This window comes from Electrona antarctica (assembly GCF_951216825.1).
Source record: "Electrona antarctica genome assembly, chromosome: 9".
NCBI lineage: Eukaryota > Metazoa > Chordata > Actinopteri > Myctophiformes > Myctophidae > Electrona > Electrona antarctica.
Window position 1 is genome coordinate 7389744 of NC_136790.1, and position 18432 is coordinate 7408175.

General features: G+C 43.9%; 2 protein-coding genes and 1 long non-coding RNA gene across 3 annotated transcripts in view; 2 read left to right on the forward strand and 1 right to left on the reverse strand.

Moving 5' to 3' along the window:
- Positions 1–18432, forward strand: part of LOC306930103 (uncharacterized protein) — a 137657-nt gene that overhangs the window by 81960 nt on the left and 37265 nt on the right. The gene's annotated exons all lie outside the window — the stretch shown is intronic.
- The window catches only part of LOC306929207 (uncharacterized protein), a gene marked incomplete at its 3' end in the record, with an annotated part of 32725 nt that overhangs the window by 12876 nt on the left and 1417 nt on the right, over positions 1–18432 (forward strand). Inside the window, exons 5-12 of the mRNA XM_079509648.1 lie at positions 9360–9455; positions 11293–11429; positions 13432–13573; positions 14202–14234; positions 14342–14641; positions 14970–15165; positions 15836–16005; positions 17569–17706. Coding sequence (XP_079365774.1) covers positions 9360–9455; positions 11293–11429; positions 13432–13573; positions 14202–14234; positions 14342–14641; positions 14970–15165; positions 15836–16005; positions 17569–17706 — 1212 coding nt within the window. The remainder of the gene's footprint in view (positions 1–9359; positions 9456–11292; positions 11430–13431; positions 13574–14201; positions 14235–14341; positions 14642–14969; positions 15166–15835; positions 16006–17568; positions 17707–18432) is intronic.
- Positions 5428–6178, reverse strand: LOC306930118. The gene is made up of 2 exons (XR_013790851.1): positions 6108–6178; positions 5428–5940 (listed from the first exon to the last, which is right to left on the reverse strand). It is a non-coding gene; the product is annotated as an uncharacterized lncRNA (long non-coding RNA).

The following is an 18432-nucleotide window of genomic DNA, read 5'->3' on the forward strand; positions in this document are numbered from 1 at the left end:
AACACCCTCTCCTCCTCTCTCTCTCTCTCTCTCTCGCTGTCGCGCACCGTGCGCTTCGAGCGTGGCGGCGGCGGCGGCGGCCGGGGGGGGGGGGGGGGGGGGGGGGACTGAAAGTGGTGTCGCAATGCGCCCCCTCTTTTTAATCTGGTGTCGCAGCTGCTCCGTTTGCTCCATGGCTCAGGCGCGCCTGACACAGGTAACACTGCAAATGAGCAAATCGAAGCCACTCAGAGCCAAAGGTAATAGGCATTAAACGCTTTAAACACAGCAAAGATCACTGCAAAACAATATCAAAAGGCTAAAAGCCATAAACACAGCAAAAGGGGCAGTAATCAAGCGCCAGTCTGCAGCATAACCATTAACCAAGTATATGTCTGTCTTTGATGCCTATTAAAGCAAGTTTGGTAAAGACGACAATGAAGGACTCGTTTAAAGCCACATGGGCTATTTCAGGTACAGTATAAAAGAATAAAAAGGTAGCAGCATAGAATTTAAAACCAAAATAAAAGGTAAAAAAGAACAGCGGTTCAACAGTACACGATCCTGTAATAGAGCAAACATTGAATTAGCCTCACAATTTATCCTGGGTCTAAAGTGCGTGCCATAGTCATAGTACTTAGAATACAATTTGGGCGTAGCCCTCCTTAGCATTACACTAATACTATAAAGTGCATTCAAAGTATTGTTTTAGTATGCAGGTTAGCACATACCCTGTTAACAGGTGTCAGGGCATCCCAGGTTGTTTAAACAGTGCGTTTGCTCGTTCAGCACACCATGATCTGTGTAATATAAACACATTATGAGAACTCACATTTTACACATTATAAAAAGACTCAATGCTGTCGCAATACAGACGCCAAGCCTACCTCTAGACTCATGTCACACACACACTAGCAGCCTCTCGTTCCAGCTCGTGTGTGTACCACGCACACACACACACTCTAGCAGGGCTCGTTCACAGCGTCTACCAACGAGATAAGCATTGACATAAATAACTGGGGCACCATTTCTTAGATTCAACGGGTTGTTTGTGCTATCGCCGTACGAGGCAAGCCTACCTTTGTTTCTAGCAGCCTGTATACCAACATGCACACAATGACGGCTGTCCGCTCTAAGTCAGAGCTCCACCAACGTCTAACAAGAGAAGCGATAAACGTAAGTAAGAGGTTGTTTACATAAGTCAACCTAGAAACTAGACAGCACTATATTAATTAAAACTACGGCTTACCTCGACGCTGTAAGTGAGCACAAACTTGACGCGACGCCAGACCGTTTGAACAGACGCCGGAAGTGGGCAACCTGGGCAATACACAGCTTCACCCTATGCCTGACTAGCTACGTAATATGCTGAGCTGAGGGGGGTGGTGCTAACGAAACACAGGCAGTGTCAGTCACACTGATTACATTCGCCCCCCCCAAATTGAATCGGCGTCCCGACGATATGCCCCCTGAGAAGCAGGCCCCTATTCTCCCCCATTGTGCTGGTGACATACTGTTTGACGATATGGCAGCCGGTGAGGGTTGGGGTGGCAACCAGCATTACTTCGACTGCTACGGCGCAGACCAGGGGAAGGTGGCGATAGATGTTCTTCTGAGCCTTCCAAGGATCCCGGGCTACTTCCCTGGTCTTGTCCCGGATGCAGTGGGCTCCCTTGATCCTCAGGTTCTGGTGTTCGTATTCCTGGATCTCTTCTCACATCATCTTCCAGGACCAGAACGATTGATTCCTCCGAGTCACTTATGGCATGACCTGGAGGTGTACGGTCCCGAGTGACAGGCACTAGATTTACCGGTTGGACATCGGGTCGCTCCCTCTCTGGTGCACGCCGCAGCTCTGTTCGGTGTAGTCGCAAGGCAGGGCCTTCCTGGTGGACAGGGGCGACGGTATATACCATTCCCTGTTCATGGGGTCCGTTCACCACCCGATAAAGGCAGGAATGGTCTTGGATCTTGTTCCTCCCTCTCACCTGGTGATTCCTCTTGTACACGAACTGGCCCACTTCTAGACCAGGACTAGTCACCTGCTGGTTATGTTGTCTGTTCCGTTGCTCTGCTTTGGCATGGAGTTGTTGCCGTACGTGGTCGTACACTGTCCTTAGGGACTCTTGATGTTTTTGTACCCATTCCTCTGGGGCCTCCTCACCTGGGTCTTCGTCACCGCCAAGGAGAAAATCGACAGGGAGCTGGGGTTCACGGCCAAACATGATATAGTGGGGCGCCAAACCAGTAGTGTGATGCGCAGTAGTATTGTAAGAGTAGGTTAGTTGGGACAGGTGCTGAGGCCAGCGTCTTTTTTGCTCTGGTGGTAGAGTACGGAGGAGGTCATGGAGCGTCCTATTGAACCGCTCGCACTGGCCATTTCCCTCAGGATGGTATGGGGTCATCCTGGTTTTTTTTATGCCGTAGGTGTCACACAGCTGCTTTATTATCTTGCTTTCAAAGTTTCGGCCTTGGTCGGAATGAATGCGGCTGGGGGGCCTGAACAGGTGGAACCAGTGTTTCACCAAGATGTCTGCCACCGTGCTCGGCCGCTGGTCTCTTGTTGGGATCGCTTGTGTGAACTTGGAAAAAACATCTGTAATCACTAGGACATTTTCTCGTCCATCACTGGCTGGTTCTAATAGAGTAAAATCCATAGCTAGTAGCTCATTAGGTCGAGATGCCTGGAGGCTTCCCCTGTATGCCCTTACTCTAGGGCCTTCTTTTGCTAGGATGCATCTCCCACAGTTACGGCACCAATTTTCAATGTCCTTTGACATACCTGGCCAGTACCCCCGATCCCGTGTCAATTGTAAGGTGCGGTCTACACCCTGGTGTCCATGGCCATCGTGCACACTCTGGAAAACCTTTTCCCTGAGACACTGGGGTAATAGTATTTGGAGAAGTTCTTTACCCCCACCTGGAGGGTAGATCTTTCTGTACAGCACCCCTTCCCTCTCCACCAGGCGTCTCCACTGGCGAAGCAGCTCTCTGCACTCTTGGCTCAGCTGTTCACGCTCTTCCCGGCCAGGGTTCCGCCCTTCGCGCCAGTATTTCTCCACAGGGCCAATAACTGGATCTTGTTTCTGTAGTGATGACAATTCCAGCAGTGACAAACTAGGCAAGGCAGCCATCTCACGAATGTGAGTTTCATGGGAGACAGGCGAGGCGGGCTGAGAGTGGTGTAAAGCCGCCGGAACTTCTACCCCAGGGGTGAACCGGTCCAGATACTGTCTCGATAAAGCATCAGCATTGCCATTACTACGACCTGGACGATATTCCAAGGTGTAATCAAAGGAAGCCAATTGGGAAGCCCATCGCTGCTCCAGTGCTCCCAGCTTAGCGGTTTGGAGGTGTCGGAGGGGGTTGTTGTCTGTGTAGATAGTTACTTTATTGCCTAAGAGGTATTCTCTAAATGTTTCTGTAACGGCCCATTTAAGGGCAAGGAACTCAAGCTTCATGGAGCTGTAATTATCCATGTTTCTCTCGGTTGGTTTAAGGCCTCGACTAGCAAAGGCTATCGGCCTGCGCTTCCCGTCATGGTCTTGAGAAAGAACTGCACCCAAACCACCATGGCTGGCGTCGGTCTCAAGAATGAAGGGCTTCTGAAAGTCGGCGTAAGCAAGGACTGGGGCTGTAGTCAAGCCTTCTCTTAGCGCCATGAATGCCTGTTCACAGTGTTCGTCCCAGAAGGTGGACAAGGGGGTTTTAGGCGTCTTACCCTTCTTGTTGGGTCCACTCAACCGCGCCACCAGGTGATGGAGAGGGGCTTCTAGCTTGGCAAAATTCTCCACAAACCTTCTATAATAGGAGGCAAAGCCCAGGAAGGATCTTAGTTCAGCCAAATGCGAAGGCCGCCTCCACTCACGCACTGCAGCTAACTTGTCTGGGTCTGTGGCTACCCCCTGTTCAGAGACAACATGGCCGAGATACTTGACTTTCTTTTGGAAGAAATGGCATTTGGATAGCTTTGCCTTCAGGCCTTGTTGATCGAGACGGGAAAAGACCACTTCTAGACGTTCCAAGTGTTGTTGTACAGTAGAGGAGTACACAATGATGTCATCAAGATATAGCAAGACTGATTGGAAACGCTGGTTGCCAAACATGCGCTCCATTAAGCGCTGAAAAGTCCCGGGTGCATTACATAAGCCAAAAGGGATTCGGTTAAACTCAAATAAGCCAAAGGGGGTACAGAATGCAGTTTTAGCCCGATCTGCTTCAGCCATCGGCACTTGGTTGTAGCCACTGGCTAGATCTAGTGTGGAGAACCACTTGGCTCCCGTTAAGGCATCAAGGGACTCTTCGATCCTTGGAAGTGGATATGCATCTTTCCGGGTCTTCGCGTTCAGCTGCCTGTAGTCAACGCACATGCGTAGGCCCCCTCCCTTCTTAGCCACCAGCACAATAGGGGATGAATACGGGCTGCAACTCTCTCTGATCACTTGACTTTCAAGTAACTGTTTAATGTGTGCCCTGACTGCCTCATACTGCGAGGGGGGGAAGGCGATAAGGTTGACGCACGGGTGCGTCCTCTAAGAGTGGGATCTCATGTGTAATGAGGTTGGTACATCCTAAATCGCCCTCACTTTTAGCAAATACATGCTTGTATTTAGTCAATAGGCGCTTAGCATCAATCTTGTCTTCAGGCAAGAGGCCAGGAAAGTCAAGCTGTTCAAGGTCAATGGAAGCATTACTGTCCATCTCTACAGACTGTAGTGAAACATACGCCGTACATTCTTGGGTGGATGCATCGATTGATAGGTCTATGCAAGGCGTATTACCCGCTACAATATCTCTACCCTCTACAACCTGCACAGTTCCTATCACTCTACGGGGCACTAGCCATACATCAGACTGACCTACATTAGTGACAGGGGCATAGAGGGTACCTTTCTCAGCATGGACTAGGGCAGGAGAGACAAGCAAGCCTTCGGGGAGACCAACATCCAATGGCCCAAGGGGTTCGAGCAAAAACGCCATAGGTGGAACCTGGGGACAAGTAACAGGGACCATTGACAGTGTTCCAGCTGTAACACATATGGGGCGTTTGCCTTGTACCCTGACTTTAAAGGCAGAAGATGAACTTACTATAGCCTCTATTTTCTCACAGTGGCGAAAGGCCAGCTTCCACGCCACCGCAGCAGACTGTACAGCAGAGCTCTGGAATATGTTGGTGCCATGTTGTGCAAATAGTTCACGGTAACAGTCAATGATGATATTCATGCCAAGGATACCAGGGGTGGCTTTCTTTCGACTGGTTAGAACACCATCAGGTGGGTCTTTCACAATTAATATACCCATACTAGGCAGACAGGTGCCAAGCACTTTTACATCAAGCTCAATATAGGCCAAATACGGTATGTCCAACCCATTAGCTGCCTTGAGACCAAGCCACTTACAATCGCGCAGTTCATGTTTAGACAAGTGTGCAAAATGTTGGTCGGTTGCTCATGTACATAGAACTTTATTTAGAAAAGTACACAGTATTGGCATTTAATCAAAACACATTTCCAAATGTCACCAATATAGATTGCAAAAGGCTTAATTAGTCAGATCATAACTTGGGTAAATAGCTGTACTGAGATGTCTTATTTGATTAGTTCCATACACACAGGTAACACTGCAAATGAGCAAATCGAAGCCACTCAGAGCCAAAGGTAATAGGCATTAAACGCTTTAAACACAGCAAAGATCACTGCAAAACAATATCAAAAGGCTAAAAGCCATAAACACAGCAAAAGGGGCAGTAATCAAGCGCCAGTCTGCAGCATAACCATTAACCAAGTATATGTCTGTCTTTGATGCCTATTAAAGCAAGTTTGGTAAAGACGACAATGAAGGACTCGTTTAAAGCCACATGGGCTATTTCAGGTACAGTATAAAAGAATAAAAAGGTAGCAGCATAGAATTTAAAACCAAAATAAAAGGTAAAAAAGAACAGCGGTTCAACAGTACACGATCCTGTAATAGAGCAAACATTGAATTAGCCTCACAATTTATCCTGGGTCTAAAGTGCGTGCCATAGTCATAGTACTTAGAATACAATTTGGGCGTAGCCCTCCTTAGCATTACACTAATACTATAAAGTGCATTCAAAGTATTGTTTTAGTATGCAGGTTAGCACATACCCTGTTAACAGGTGTCAGGGCATCCCAGGTTGTTTAAACAGTGCGTTTGCTCGTTCAGCACACCATGATCTGTGTAATATAAACACATTATGAGAACTCACATTTTACACATTATAAAAAGACTCAATGCTGTCGCAATACAGACGCCAAGCCTACCTCTAGACTCATGTCACACACACACTAGCAGCCTCTCGTTCCAGCTCGTGTGTGTACCACGCACACACACACACTCTAGCAGGGCTCGTTCACAGCGTCTACCAACGAGATAAGAATTGACATAAATAACTGGGGCACCATTTCTTAGATTCAACGGGTTGTTTGTGCTATCGCCGTACGAGGCAAGCCTACCTTTGTTTCTAGCAGCCTGTATACCAACATGCACACAATGACGGCTGTCCGCTCTAAGTCAGAGCTCCACCAACGTCTAACAAGAGAAGAGATAAACGTAAGTAAGAGGTTGTTTACATAAGTCAACCTAGAAACTAGACAGCACTATATTAATTAAAACTACGGCTTACCTCGACGCTGTAAGTGAGCACAAACTTGACGCGACGCCAGACCGTTTGAACAGACGCCGGAAGTGGGCAACCTGGGCAATACACAGCTTCACCCTATGCCTGACTAGCTACGTAATATGCTGAGCTGAGGGGGGTGGTGCTAACGAAACACAGGCAGTGTCAGTCACACTGATTACACATAGAACAAGATTCCTCTACAGGATCTCCTCACTGGTCAACAAAAACACCTTGAAGACCTTAACAGGAGCCCTTGTACAGGGTTTCTTTGACTATGCATGCACCTCCTGGTACCACAGCACCTCAAAGGCCCTTAAAACCAGGCTCCAGACTTCCCAAAACAAACTGGTCAGGCTCCTACTTGATCTAGCCCCCCGAACCCACCTCACCCCTGCCCACTTCGACAGGCTGGAATGGCTTAGGGTCGACGACAGAGTACAGCATCTTGCAATGGGTCTGGTCCACAAGATTCGATACACCACCAAGATACCCATGTACCTGTCTAGATACTTCCTTAATGTTAACGAAGTCCACACCCACAACACCAGAGGGAGTGCAACGAACCATGTACAACCCAGATTCGGCACAAACAAGGGACTAAATTATTTTCGCTCCTATGCCACCAAAATGTGGAACGCCCTACCAACTGTCATTAAGACATGCGAATCCCTTGACTCCTTCAAAACCGCTCTCAAAGGGCACCTACGAATGGCTGCAATTCGAAACTGGCCCCCGTAAAATCTGAATCCCCCCCCCCCCCCCCCCGCCCCCCCCTTTTTCCCCTCACTGTATATATTTCTTTTCCCTTTTTACCTCCTTCATGATGAATTCCTGTACTGTCTATAGAAGTGTCTATTTGTACGTCTCTAAATGTTTTGATGATTTGAACATGGTGGACCCTATTGGAAACAAGTGTAATGCTTAATTGGGTCGTCCACTCACAGTTAACAGCCTTTGTATTGAGTTTGTGCTTGAAATGTACTGTAATGCAAACTGTTAATAAATTCTTCAATCAATCAATCAATCAGGTACTGTGGAATTAGAAGATACTGAACCATTGTTTTCTTCCAATATCATAACAATATGAATACTCAGTCAAGAATCATTACAATGGCAGCGATAATAAATTGATGAGCAGTGGTCTTTTTTTCCCCCTAAGAACATTAGAAAACCCAAACCATGGGGAAAAAGCATCCCACATATTTACTAGGCTATTGTCCCTGTGGGACGTTTCTTTTGGTTTTGCCAGATCCCATTGATATCTATTAATTAAACTTAATCGAACTCAAACTTATTACAATATTGGGCTCATGTCCTAAGTTTAATATTCTAGGATGAGGCGTGCCGTGCAGTTAAGAATAAAATAATCAGAATAAGCATAAAGCGAGAGGAATGACTATTCAGATATTCACTAATATTGCAGTTCTGATGAGTGGGTCTCGACAGCATCAGCTTGATTAGCTTGCAGCATCCCATCCGTGTATCTTTCCGTTTCATCTCTCCCTTTCCCCCTCCTTTCCTCTCCCTCTCAAGGGCAAGGGAGTCATTTCAACCTTCTATGATGCAGTGCTAGGTAGCATTATTAGATATGGCATGTTAGCTTGGTTTGGGACACTCTCTGTCCAGCTCAAATCTAGAATAGCTAAAATGGAAAAAACAGCCATGAAGGTAATTGGTAGGAAAGATTCTCCATCTCTTCAGACAATCTTTGAGAAAACGGTGCTCAGTCTGTCAAATAGAGTGTTGTCTGATCCTTCACATATATTATCTTCAGAGTATGAGCTGTTACCCTCTGGTAGACGTTATAGAGCGTGTCGTTGCAAGAGAAACCGCTTCAAACTCTCTTTCCTTCCCACTTCAATTGTTCTACTGAACAACCGCCACATAGTTCATAGCTCTTAGTGGGGAATGGACTTCTTGACCTTTGTCTGTTATTTATTGTTCTTACCTTGATAGTGATACTATACCTTGTGAATATTCTTTTACTTTTTATATTCATATACCTTCTCCGATTGCAAAATTGCACTGATCTCTTGTGATACTCTGTGATACTATACCTTGTACAATGCTGCTATTGTGTATTGTTTGTCTGTGTTTTAAAAAACGTTAATGTATTACTGCACTTTTGCCCGAGACAAATATCCCCTCGTGGGACAATAAAGTATATGAGAAGGAGAAGTAGTCTGCACACTGTTTCCCACAGGAATTTTATTTAAGGTATAAGGATGACAACATTTCGACCCCTTATGGGTCTTCGGAGAAGTAGTATCTATGCTCCTCATACCTGACGAAGACCCATAAGGGGTCGAAAAGTTGTCATCCTTATACCTTAAATGTCCTCATACCTGACGAAGACCCATAAGGGGTCGAAACGTTGTCATCCTTATACCTTAAATGTCCTCATACCTGACGAAGACCCATAAGGGGTCGAAACGTTGTCATCCTTATACCTTAAATGTCCTCATACCTGACGAAGACCCATAAGGGGTCGAAACGTTGTCATCCTTATACCTTAAATGTCCTCATACCTGACGAAGACCCATAAGGGGTCGAAACGTTGTCATCCTTATACCTTAAATAAAATTCCTGTGGGAGCTACAAACAGTGTGCTGACTACTTCTCCTTCTCATGTACGTATCTTTTTGTTCAGCACCGGAACGTTTTTTGTAGATGTGTGTACTTTCCTCTGGATTCCGTTACCATAAAGTATAGCTCATCTCATCATCTCATCTCTCAGATCCCAGCTCCCACTATGTGATCACACTGAAGGCCTTCAACTCTGTGGGCGAGGGGATCCCAGTGTACGAGAGCGCCATCACTAGGCCACAGTCAGGTAGGACTTATACCACCACACCCAAATACGTACTATAGGCTACAAACACACAGGAGCACACGCAAGTACTTGCACTTGCTGCACAAAGCAGCAATGTTCATGTGATGGATTGATTTCTAAATGATTAAATGCTGTCAAAATTACGTAGTGCAGTTTCCTTCACTGATGAGATGCTCAACAAAATCCATATATCACATCAGTCATGCTACTAAGACTTTATTCATTTTTATTGCCTTTGTTTATTAGGTAGAAAATAGTACAGGCAATGGTACATGACGAAATATAATGTATTCCAACATGCTTGCTATCCCTGGTCCCAACGAAAGGTTCAACTGACATTAATGTTGGCTCTCTCTCACCAGATGTCATTATCTGAATGTGTCCAAGTCCCAAATCCTCAAGAATATAACTGCCGGTCTTAACCAGGTTTCTCTGCAATCCAATTGAAAATATTCTTTGTGACTATTGTCACACTTCATTCTTCTGTAATTGGATGCTCACGGTCATATAGCGTCTTTGACATTGGTCAATAATAGGCAATATTGCTTGCATGCTACAGCAAGGTCTTGTAACAGGAGACAGCCAGAATTAATATTGTTTGAGAGCATTCAGATCCAGAATTCTCTAACACTCAGATCATTGCTCTGCTTGACAATAAGCAGTAGAACTCGAGCCACGCTGTGCCTTTACATGAAATCATAAACATACGTGTGTGTGTGTGTGTGTGTGTGTGTGTGTGTGTGTGTGTGTGTGTGTGTGTGTGTGTACCTACCTTCAGGGTGATTAACCACCTCGGCTTGGCCTTGGTGGTTAAACTCTGAATTATCTCCCGACAATGACCACCTAGCCAGATATATTCCCTTACATATATGTTATCCCTAAACTTCTTTGCCTTTTTTACTATTTTGGAAAACAACATTAAAATACTTCGGATCTATTTTGACACGTTGTGAACTTGTAGATCGCCTGTTTGAACTATTTAAAAATTATTTTCAAAATAGTGTTGAGGTAAGTCAGATGTCCAGGGAGGAGACAGGAATACAGACGGAATGAACAAGGAAAACTACAACTGAATCCGTAGCGTGTATCGCAAGAAAGCAAATTAAAGACAGAGTATCCACTGCTCATCCTAAAATCTGCTCCTTTTATACTCCATGTTACGTATCTGTTCCAATATAATGGCATAAGTTGGATTCCACATAGACCCCTGGATTCCAAATATTCCCCTATTATTGTGCAATCTCTTTGTGTTCCCCTTGTTTGTTCAAAAGTTTTGTACTCTCCTTTGCATTATGCCCTTACAGATCAAGCACGCTGAATCAGTGTTTTAAATCCCTTTTGAAAACACACTTTTATAGATTAGCCTTCACTGCCAATCTAATATTTTAGTACTGTATATACCTTTTTTTCCTGCTGCTTATAATATTTTGTTGTCTATTGAAATGTATTCTGTTTGTTGATGTAAAGCACTTTGTAATGCAAATTTGAAAGGTGCTATATAAATAAAGTTTTAGAGAGATAGAGAGAGAGAGAGAGAGAGAGAGAGAGAGAGAGAGGGAGAGAGAGAGATAATTAAGTTTTCGGCCCTTTTTTCTCATGAGGGAATTCATTCACTTTACCCATTCACAATATGCTCACTCAGAGAACACAGGGAAGCTCTGAACTTTCCTTAAAACCTCTGGGACAACGCTCCACCGTCCCACACTCTTCTCCTTACTGTCTCCCAAACTGTGGAACAAACTCCCCACTGCAGTTAGAACTGCTGACTCACTCCAAATGTCCACGTGACTCACTGTTTCCATGTCTGGCAGTGGTTATATGTTTCATGTCTCTCCAGTTCCTGGTCAGCCAACCAAGTTCCTGGTGGGCGCTGTGTCCGACACCAGGGTTGAACTGACCTGGGAACCGGCATATGAGAAGGATGGCATCATTAACTATGTACTGCGCTACAAAGAGGCTGGTCATGCTGACCAGGTAAGATCACACACAACACAACACAACTACTTTTACACTTTACAGCGTGAAGCTGGTTGTAAAAACAATAATCTGCGATGAATTGTTATTTATTCAACATGAATTGTAACTTTTCTTCTTTCGTATTTATTGGTCCTTCTCATATGATGTTTGTACTTTTGTATCCTCTTCTACTGTATGAAATGTGATGTTTGTCTGTATGTCTGTTTAGCACTGAAACAAATTCCAATCAACTCTGTTGACATGGCAATAAAGTATTGAATCTTGAATCTTTTGTAAAAAAAACATGATTTAGCTTTTCATAATGTTGCTGTTGGGTGGAAACTGTTGCAATGGATCATTATTATTCAGCAGTGTAAAGTAACTAAGTACATTTACTTAAAGGCTTATTAGTTCAGATTTTTGGACTTAAAGCTGTAGGAAATACACTGCTAGCGTAGTGATACTGGACAATATTTCCATGTGACGGAGGGTTCTAATAAGTTGAACGAAGGTTGCGTTATATGGTAGAAATAGGTCAACAATACAAATGACGCTAGTTTTGTGGATTTTAGGTATCTGTACTTTACTTGGGTATGTCACATTTGCAGTACTTTTACATCTACTCCACTACATTCAGAGACAAATATTGTTCTTTTACAACACTACAATTACTACAAGTTTTTGTTTCTTTCCATTGCTGTCGGGAGGAAACCACCTAACTCATTGTTTTTAAATCAGTGCTATTGAACACCTGTCTGTGTGTTGGTTAAAACAATAATGAACCAATGAGAAGTAGTAAAAAGTGTTTTGGACAGAACCGCTTAACTCCATTGGACCCTCAAACTGTCTGCTAAAGCAGCTAACTCCACTACCTCTCCCCCTCTCATGCAAGTAAACTTTGATGGGTCAGTATTGGTTTGATTTCATATTATAATGTTTTCTTAATTTCCTGAAAAATGAACATTTTGGAGTTAGGTGGACAGCAGAGATATTGTGATTATTATTACAAAACACAGATTAACCACTTCAGCCCTATACATTTTGGCCATTCGAAAAGCCAAATCTACAAGCTCACAGTGTGTCACGGTGTGACACATTGTGAGCATTGTGAGCTTGTAGATCTGCTATTTCAAAAGATTTGATATACGTTTGAAAACTTGAAAATTGACATTCTGAGTACTTCGTACTTTTGGTACTAAGTACATTTTGATGCTGGTAAATTCTGAAGTTTTGCTTGTAATGGAGTATTTCTACATGATTGCAGTATTGATACTTAAAGGACCACTTCACCACTTTTCACTCACTAATAATCATGATAAAATGGCACCATTTTCTTCCTACTCAGTCTGTGTCTCATAGGAGGGCTGTGGGCAGTTCAGAAACCCGTCCACCAGTGACATTATCGATTTATTTTTAAACAAGATTTTTTTTTAAACAAGATTTTTTTTTACAAAAATGTTTAGATTTTTATTATCGTGAGAATGGTGACTTCCATTTTCGCATTGCAACTTTTCAGGACTAGAAAGCCTGCAGGTTCTATTAGATTGAATTCCCCATCGATGATGTCACTGGTGGACGGGTTTCTGAACTGCCCACAGCCCTCCTATGAGACAGAGACTGAGTAGGAAAAAATGGTGCCATTTTATCATGATTATTAGTGAGGACCTATTATATGAAGATAGGTTGAAAAGTGGCGAAGTGGTCCTTTAAGTAAAACATGTGAGTACCTTTTCCCAACACTGTTATTTAGTTGTAGCTCTTGTTAATACTTTTAATTGGTTACACATTCATAAAAACCCACAGACTGACATCAAACATTTTAAACATGTCTCAGAGTATTATTCTCTTCCATTTATATGCTCACAACTCTTGTGCTGCACTGACTGTCACACTGCGATGTATACAACAGGTCATTCATTTATGGAGAAAAAAAAGACGGAGTGACGGCGATTATGTTTAACATTTAGATTTTAAAATCAGAGTGATGTCATCACTCCCCTCTTCCTCCGGCAATAAACAGATAAAGAATTTTAGCCCCACGTCGTCCTTGGTGGTGGAGGGACTGCGACCCGACACGCAGTACGCCTTCTCTCTGGCCGCCATCTCCAACGGAGGCACGGGAGCCTACACCGACTACGTCTCCCAGAAGACCTTGCAAACCAGTATGTAGCCCCTATATCTCCTCTCCTCTCCTCTCCTCTCCTCTCCTCTCCTCTCCTCTCCTGCCGATTCCCTCTGCAGGGAACATGGGATGGTTAGGCGCTCAGTGATGATGACGACGAAATATGACCACATTCAGATTTGTCGACTGCGCCTCCTTTGTGGTCCTTAGAGTGCAATCTTTGAGTTTCATCACTACTACTGCTACATTATATTACACTACACCAGGGCTAGGCAACAGGCAGCCTTTTTGCTGTTACATTCACACTGTAATTAACATGGTTGTACTGCTAGATATGATCATATGTCCCATGTTCTGTTACACTCATACTGTATTAAACACTGTTGTACTGCTATATGTCCCATGTTCTGTTACACTCATACTGTATTAAACACTGTTGTACTGCTATATGTTCCATGTTCTGTTACACTCATACTGTATTAAACACTGTTGTACTGCTATATGTCCCATGTTCTGTTACACTCATACTGTATTAAACACTGTTGTAATGCTATATGTTCCATGTTCTGTTACACTCATACTGTATTAAACACTGTTGTACTGCTATATGTTCCATGTAGGCCTACTGTTACACTCAACCTCATTCATTTGATCATTTTTCTCTTCAGCTCTCCAGGTTCATCCAACAGTTCACACAACAGGTAAAACAAACATGAACAAACACATCATTGTACGCTAAAATGTTTTTTCTCCTTATCAAAGTAACATTACTTTTTACTACTTAGCCTATGCTATTGTCTCTGTACAGTGTCTGATGATGTCAGGTTGGTGGGAGGATCTAGTCACTGTACTGGTAAACTGGACGTGAAACACCAGGATGATTGGAGACCAGCGGCTGATTTTCTGTCTAACTGGAACCTGAATTCATCATCTGTAGTGTGTAAACAGCTGGGCTGTGGCTCTGCTGTTTACACAACACGGAGCCATGATGCACATCAATCTGTATGGTGGATTACATCGTCCTGTGTTGGATCTGAATCTTCACTGAGCAAGTGTGTAAACATGCAGTCCGCTAGTTCTAGCGACAGACTGGAGGTGATCTGTTCAGGTAACAAACAATAACTTCAACAATGACACAAATCTATACCGTCTCTTATGTTGTCTGTTTGTCTGTCTGTCCGTCTGTCTCAGGGGCCTTCAATGTTGTTCAGGAGAGAGAGAGATGAAGCAGGGACCTCCCACTACGTATAAACTGTGTTGCAGATTAAACGTATTCAAAACTAATTTCATAGTTGCCTTTCACATAGTTATCTTTTCTATGAATTGTGTTCAGAATGTGTATTTGCAGACAGACCCTTTAAACACGCGCACGCACGCACACACGCACACACACACACACACACCTGCCTCTCATGTTATGTCTCCATCTTATTCAGCCATGTTCTCCCAGTGTGGCAGACCTCAGCCTCGTGATAGGAAGAAGATCATCAAAGGCAGTCCGTCTCGTCCTGGGGATCATCCATGGCAGGTGTCCCTGCAGAGCAGAGGCACCGGCTCCTCTGAGCAGTTCACGCATAAATGTGGAGGCGTCCTCATTGAATCCTGTTGGGTCCTCACTGCTGCACACTGCATGTAAGCTGCACTGAATTTATAATGGATGGCAATATTATGCAATGAGAGAAAATTAACACCCTGCCTCTGGATTATTTTAAACACATTTCCTGAAGCCATAATGACCGAGTTAGAAGTTCTAAAGAGGCCTGAAAATTAAGCCCTGGCCCATGGCCAGGCCCCTCAAACTAAGCATTTAAAGTATGAGGTATAAAGTACAGCAACCTTGTGTTCATACAACAGAAAGACTGGGTATTGGGTAAGACTGACGTTATGTATCTTTCAGGACCTTTCACTGCTTCGTCTCAACCATTACTCCATGGCTCTGGTCTCAGCCACTGCGATGTATTTTTTGACATTCCGTTTTTCTCCTAAGTTGATTGTTGCCACTACTGCAGCCATAAACTACACAGGTTCATCCCAATGTTCTGGGCATCTTTGTAAAGTTAGTGTTAGTTAAAAGCAGGTAAAAGTGTAACGTTTGAGCAGACTAACATCAGTCACTCTACCAGTCACTGTAGTAGAAGAGGTGCGGGTTTACACCGCAGCTATGTCGGCTCCACCTACAGGAAATACGTTTGCTGCGACCATGAGACCCGTTTCTGAATTGTCTATACACAGGTATCTGATTTGAAAGAAGAATGACTTTTATGTTAATGTCCTTTTTTTGTTTCTTTTTTTTCTTTTCCAGTAGCCCCAACAGGTCCATGGACATGCAGGTGGTCTTGGGGGGAGTGTACCTTACGAAAAATGAACTCTTAATTGACCAGGTCATCCCTGTGGGGAGAGCCATCGTTCACCAGGATTACAGGCAAACAGACTTCTCTGATGGTAGCTTCTCCGCTTCTCATAGTGACATCGGTGAGGCCATGAATTGACATATACAACATGACATGATAAAAATGTCCCCTTTATTTATAGAGCACATTTAAAACCAGGTGTTCTTTAAAACCAAGTGCTGTACACTCAGTAACACAGACAGACAGACAGACAGACACTGTGTCATATCAGGTTGATGAAGCCGATCCCTCCCCTCCCCTTGGCTGGAGCGCTGCACTCAGCCTCTCTCTCTCCTCGGAAAGGTGAAGCTCTTCATGGGTCCAAAAAAATGGTCGCAAAATAAGGAAACAAAACCCGGATGGACCCGTGACAGTTTGGTCCATGATCCGATAATTTCAGAGAGACCTGACAACTAAGTAATCAATGATTATACGCTGGTGTTTTCAATTCAAATCAGCCTGGCAGGCAGTGGCAGCTGGCTTTCCTTGCAGTATGGTAGCCTATGCTACCCATGCATTACGTAGCTCAAATTGTATTTATTTTTTGCGCTGCACAGCTACAGTAAACTGATCCTAAACCAGCCTAAAACAGTTTAAACGGCACTCCATTGCGTTTCTCTTTCGTACCTGAGGGAGTTCCAGGGGGTCCCCAGCTAAATGATAGTTTGTCTTTAAATTAACATTGATTTTACAATATAAATTGGGGGTCCCAGAGATAGAAATGCCATTAAATGGGGGTCTGTAGATTAATATGCATGTCAAATTGGGGGTCCTTGAATTTAAAATGGTCACTGCTAGAGCCGTAAAAATCTTCTCCTATGGGGGTCCCTGGCATATATTTTCTAGTGGGGGTCTAATGAGTGTAAATTTGTGTAAATTTACGTACAGACTAGAGATATGTGTACAGAGATATGTGAACGCACATATACATGTCCAATTGTCCATGCGCAACTTTCAAATGATTGTTAATTTAAATAATTCAACTGTATGGCCCCTATGGGACGTTATCTGCCAGCTACGTACATATTCGTACCTAAAGCTTTATATCAAATATGGAGCGGTTTAGCCGGAAATCAGCTTTTAACATTGGCCCGGTTGCTAGGCAAGTTGGCCTCATAACTCTGAATCTAAGTTCGCTGTCCATGGCATTCCTGATCCATCGAAGGTTCGGATGTCATTTGTGATTTTCTACCGCATCGCTCCCGACATGTTAATGTTTCTGGCGAAGGTATAAACAGCGTGAGCTAATAGCTGATCGTTACAATGAAGGTCTGCCTGTAACGCGGAAATTCATCTTTATTCCCAAAACATTATTCTCTGGCATACTGGTGCAGTACTATCTGTCGCCACTTGGTGGCAGACAAAGGTATTACTGTAATGATTTCATATATTACATGTAAGGTATGTTAGTCATATATCAATATATGTAGGCCTGGCATACTATAGTTTGTAAGGTTTTCAATGTAGCCTACTTTTTTTTGGCCGGACTGATCTCCTCCTATAGGCATCACACTGTTTCTATGCATTTGCATGTATTACATTGTGTTTACCTTGCCTACTGTAAATCTCTCTGGATTAAGAGTCTGCTAAATGCTTAAACTGTACATTGTTGTCAGATATGCTAATGCACCATTCTGTGTGTCAGCTTTACTTCAGCTGAATGTCACCCACCCTGAAAGTCAACTCTGTGCCATGGAAACCCGCTATGTTAAAACTGCCTGTCTGCCAGAGCAACCATTCGATGATGAGAAGGAGTGTGTGGTCTCTGGATGGGGCAAAACTGGTATGTATCTGCTGTATATTACGACTGATCTGAATAATACCATAGTCTATGCCGGTATGACTTTATGGAGGATGACGAGGATATGTCTAGACAGAGGAGAATGCTCTATGTACAAGTGAACATGTTGGTTCGGAACTTTCACCACTGTACTACTGATGTTAAGGTAAACCTGTTTATAGCTTACTCCACCCCTCCCTATACTGCCCCACTGTGGGTGAAGTATAAGAGGGAGAGCTTACGCAAGCTGCAAGTAGCCTACAATGACTGTTTTAGGATTCTGTTAACACACCGAACGCCCAGGGGTATTTAGGACCATTAAATCAGAGCGCCCAGCGAATTTCAGCAACGGAGCACATTTAGTGACACACCAGGCGCCATCTTGGATGTACCTGAAGTAGCAACGTGTAGCCAAAACACCCCCGAGGCGATCGACAACAACAGGAGGTATGATAAATTCTAACGCAACTAGCGACGGGACCACAATGGGCCGTCAAAAACATAATCTTTTCTTAGAATTGGACGGAATGATTTGAGATCAAGAGTTATTCACGTTTTAAATGTTTCAATCTCATCCGCTAAAATGGGAGGGAACATTTTGGATCGGTTTTGATATCAATAAATCTCCGTCCTTTTACTAATCTCCGTCCTGAGCGCTGAGGTGTTAAAGAAACCCAGGAGCACTAGAGCCAGCGAGCTCTTTTGTACTTTGGGTCTCACCACCTTCAT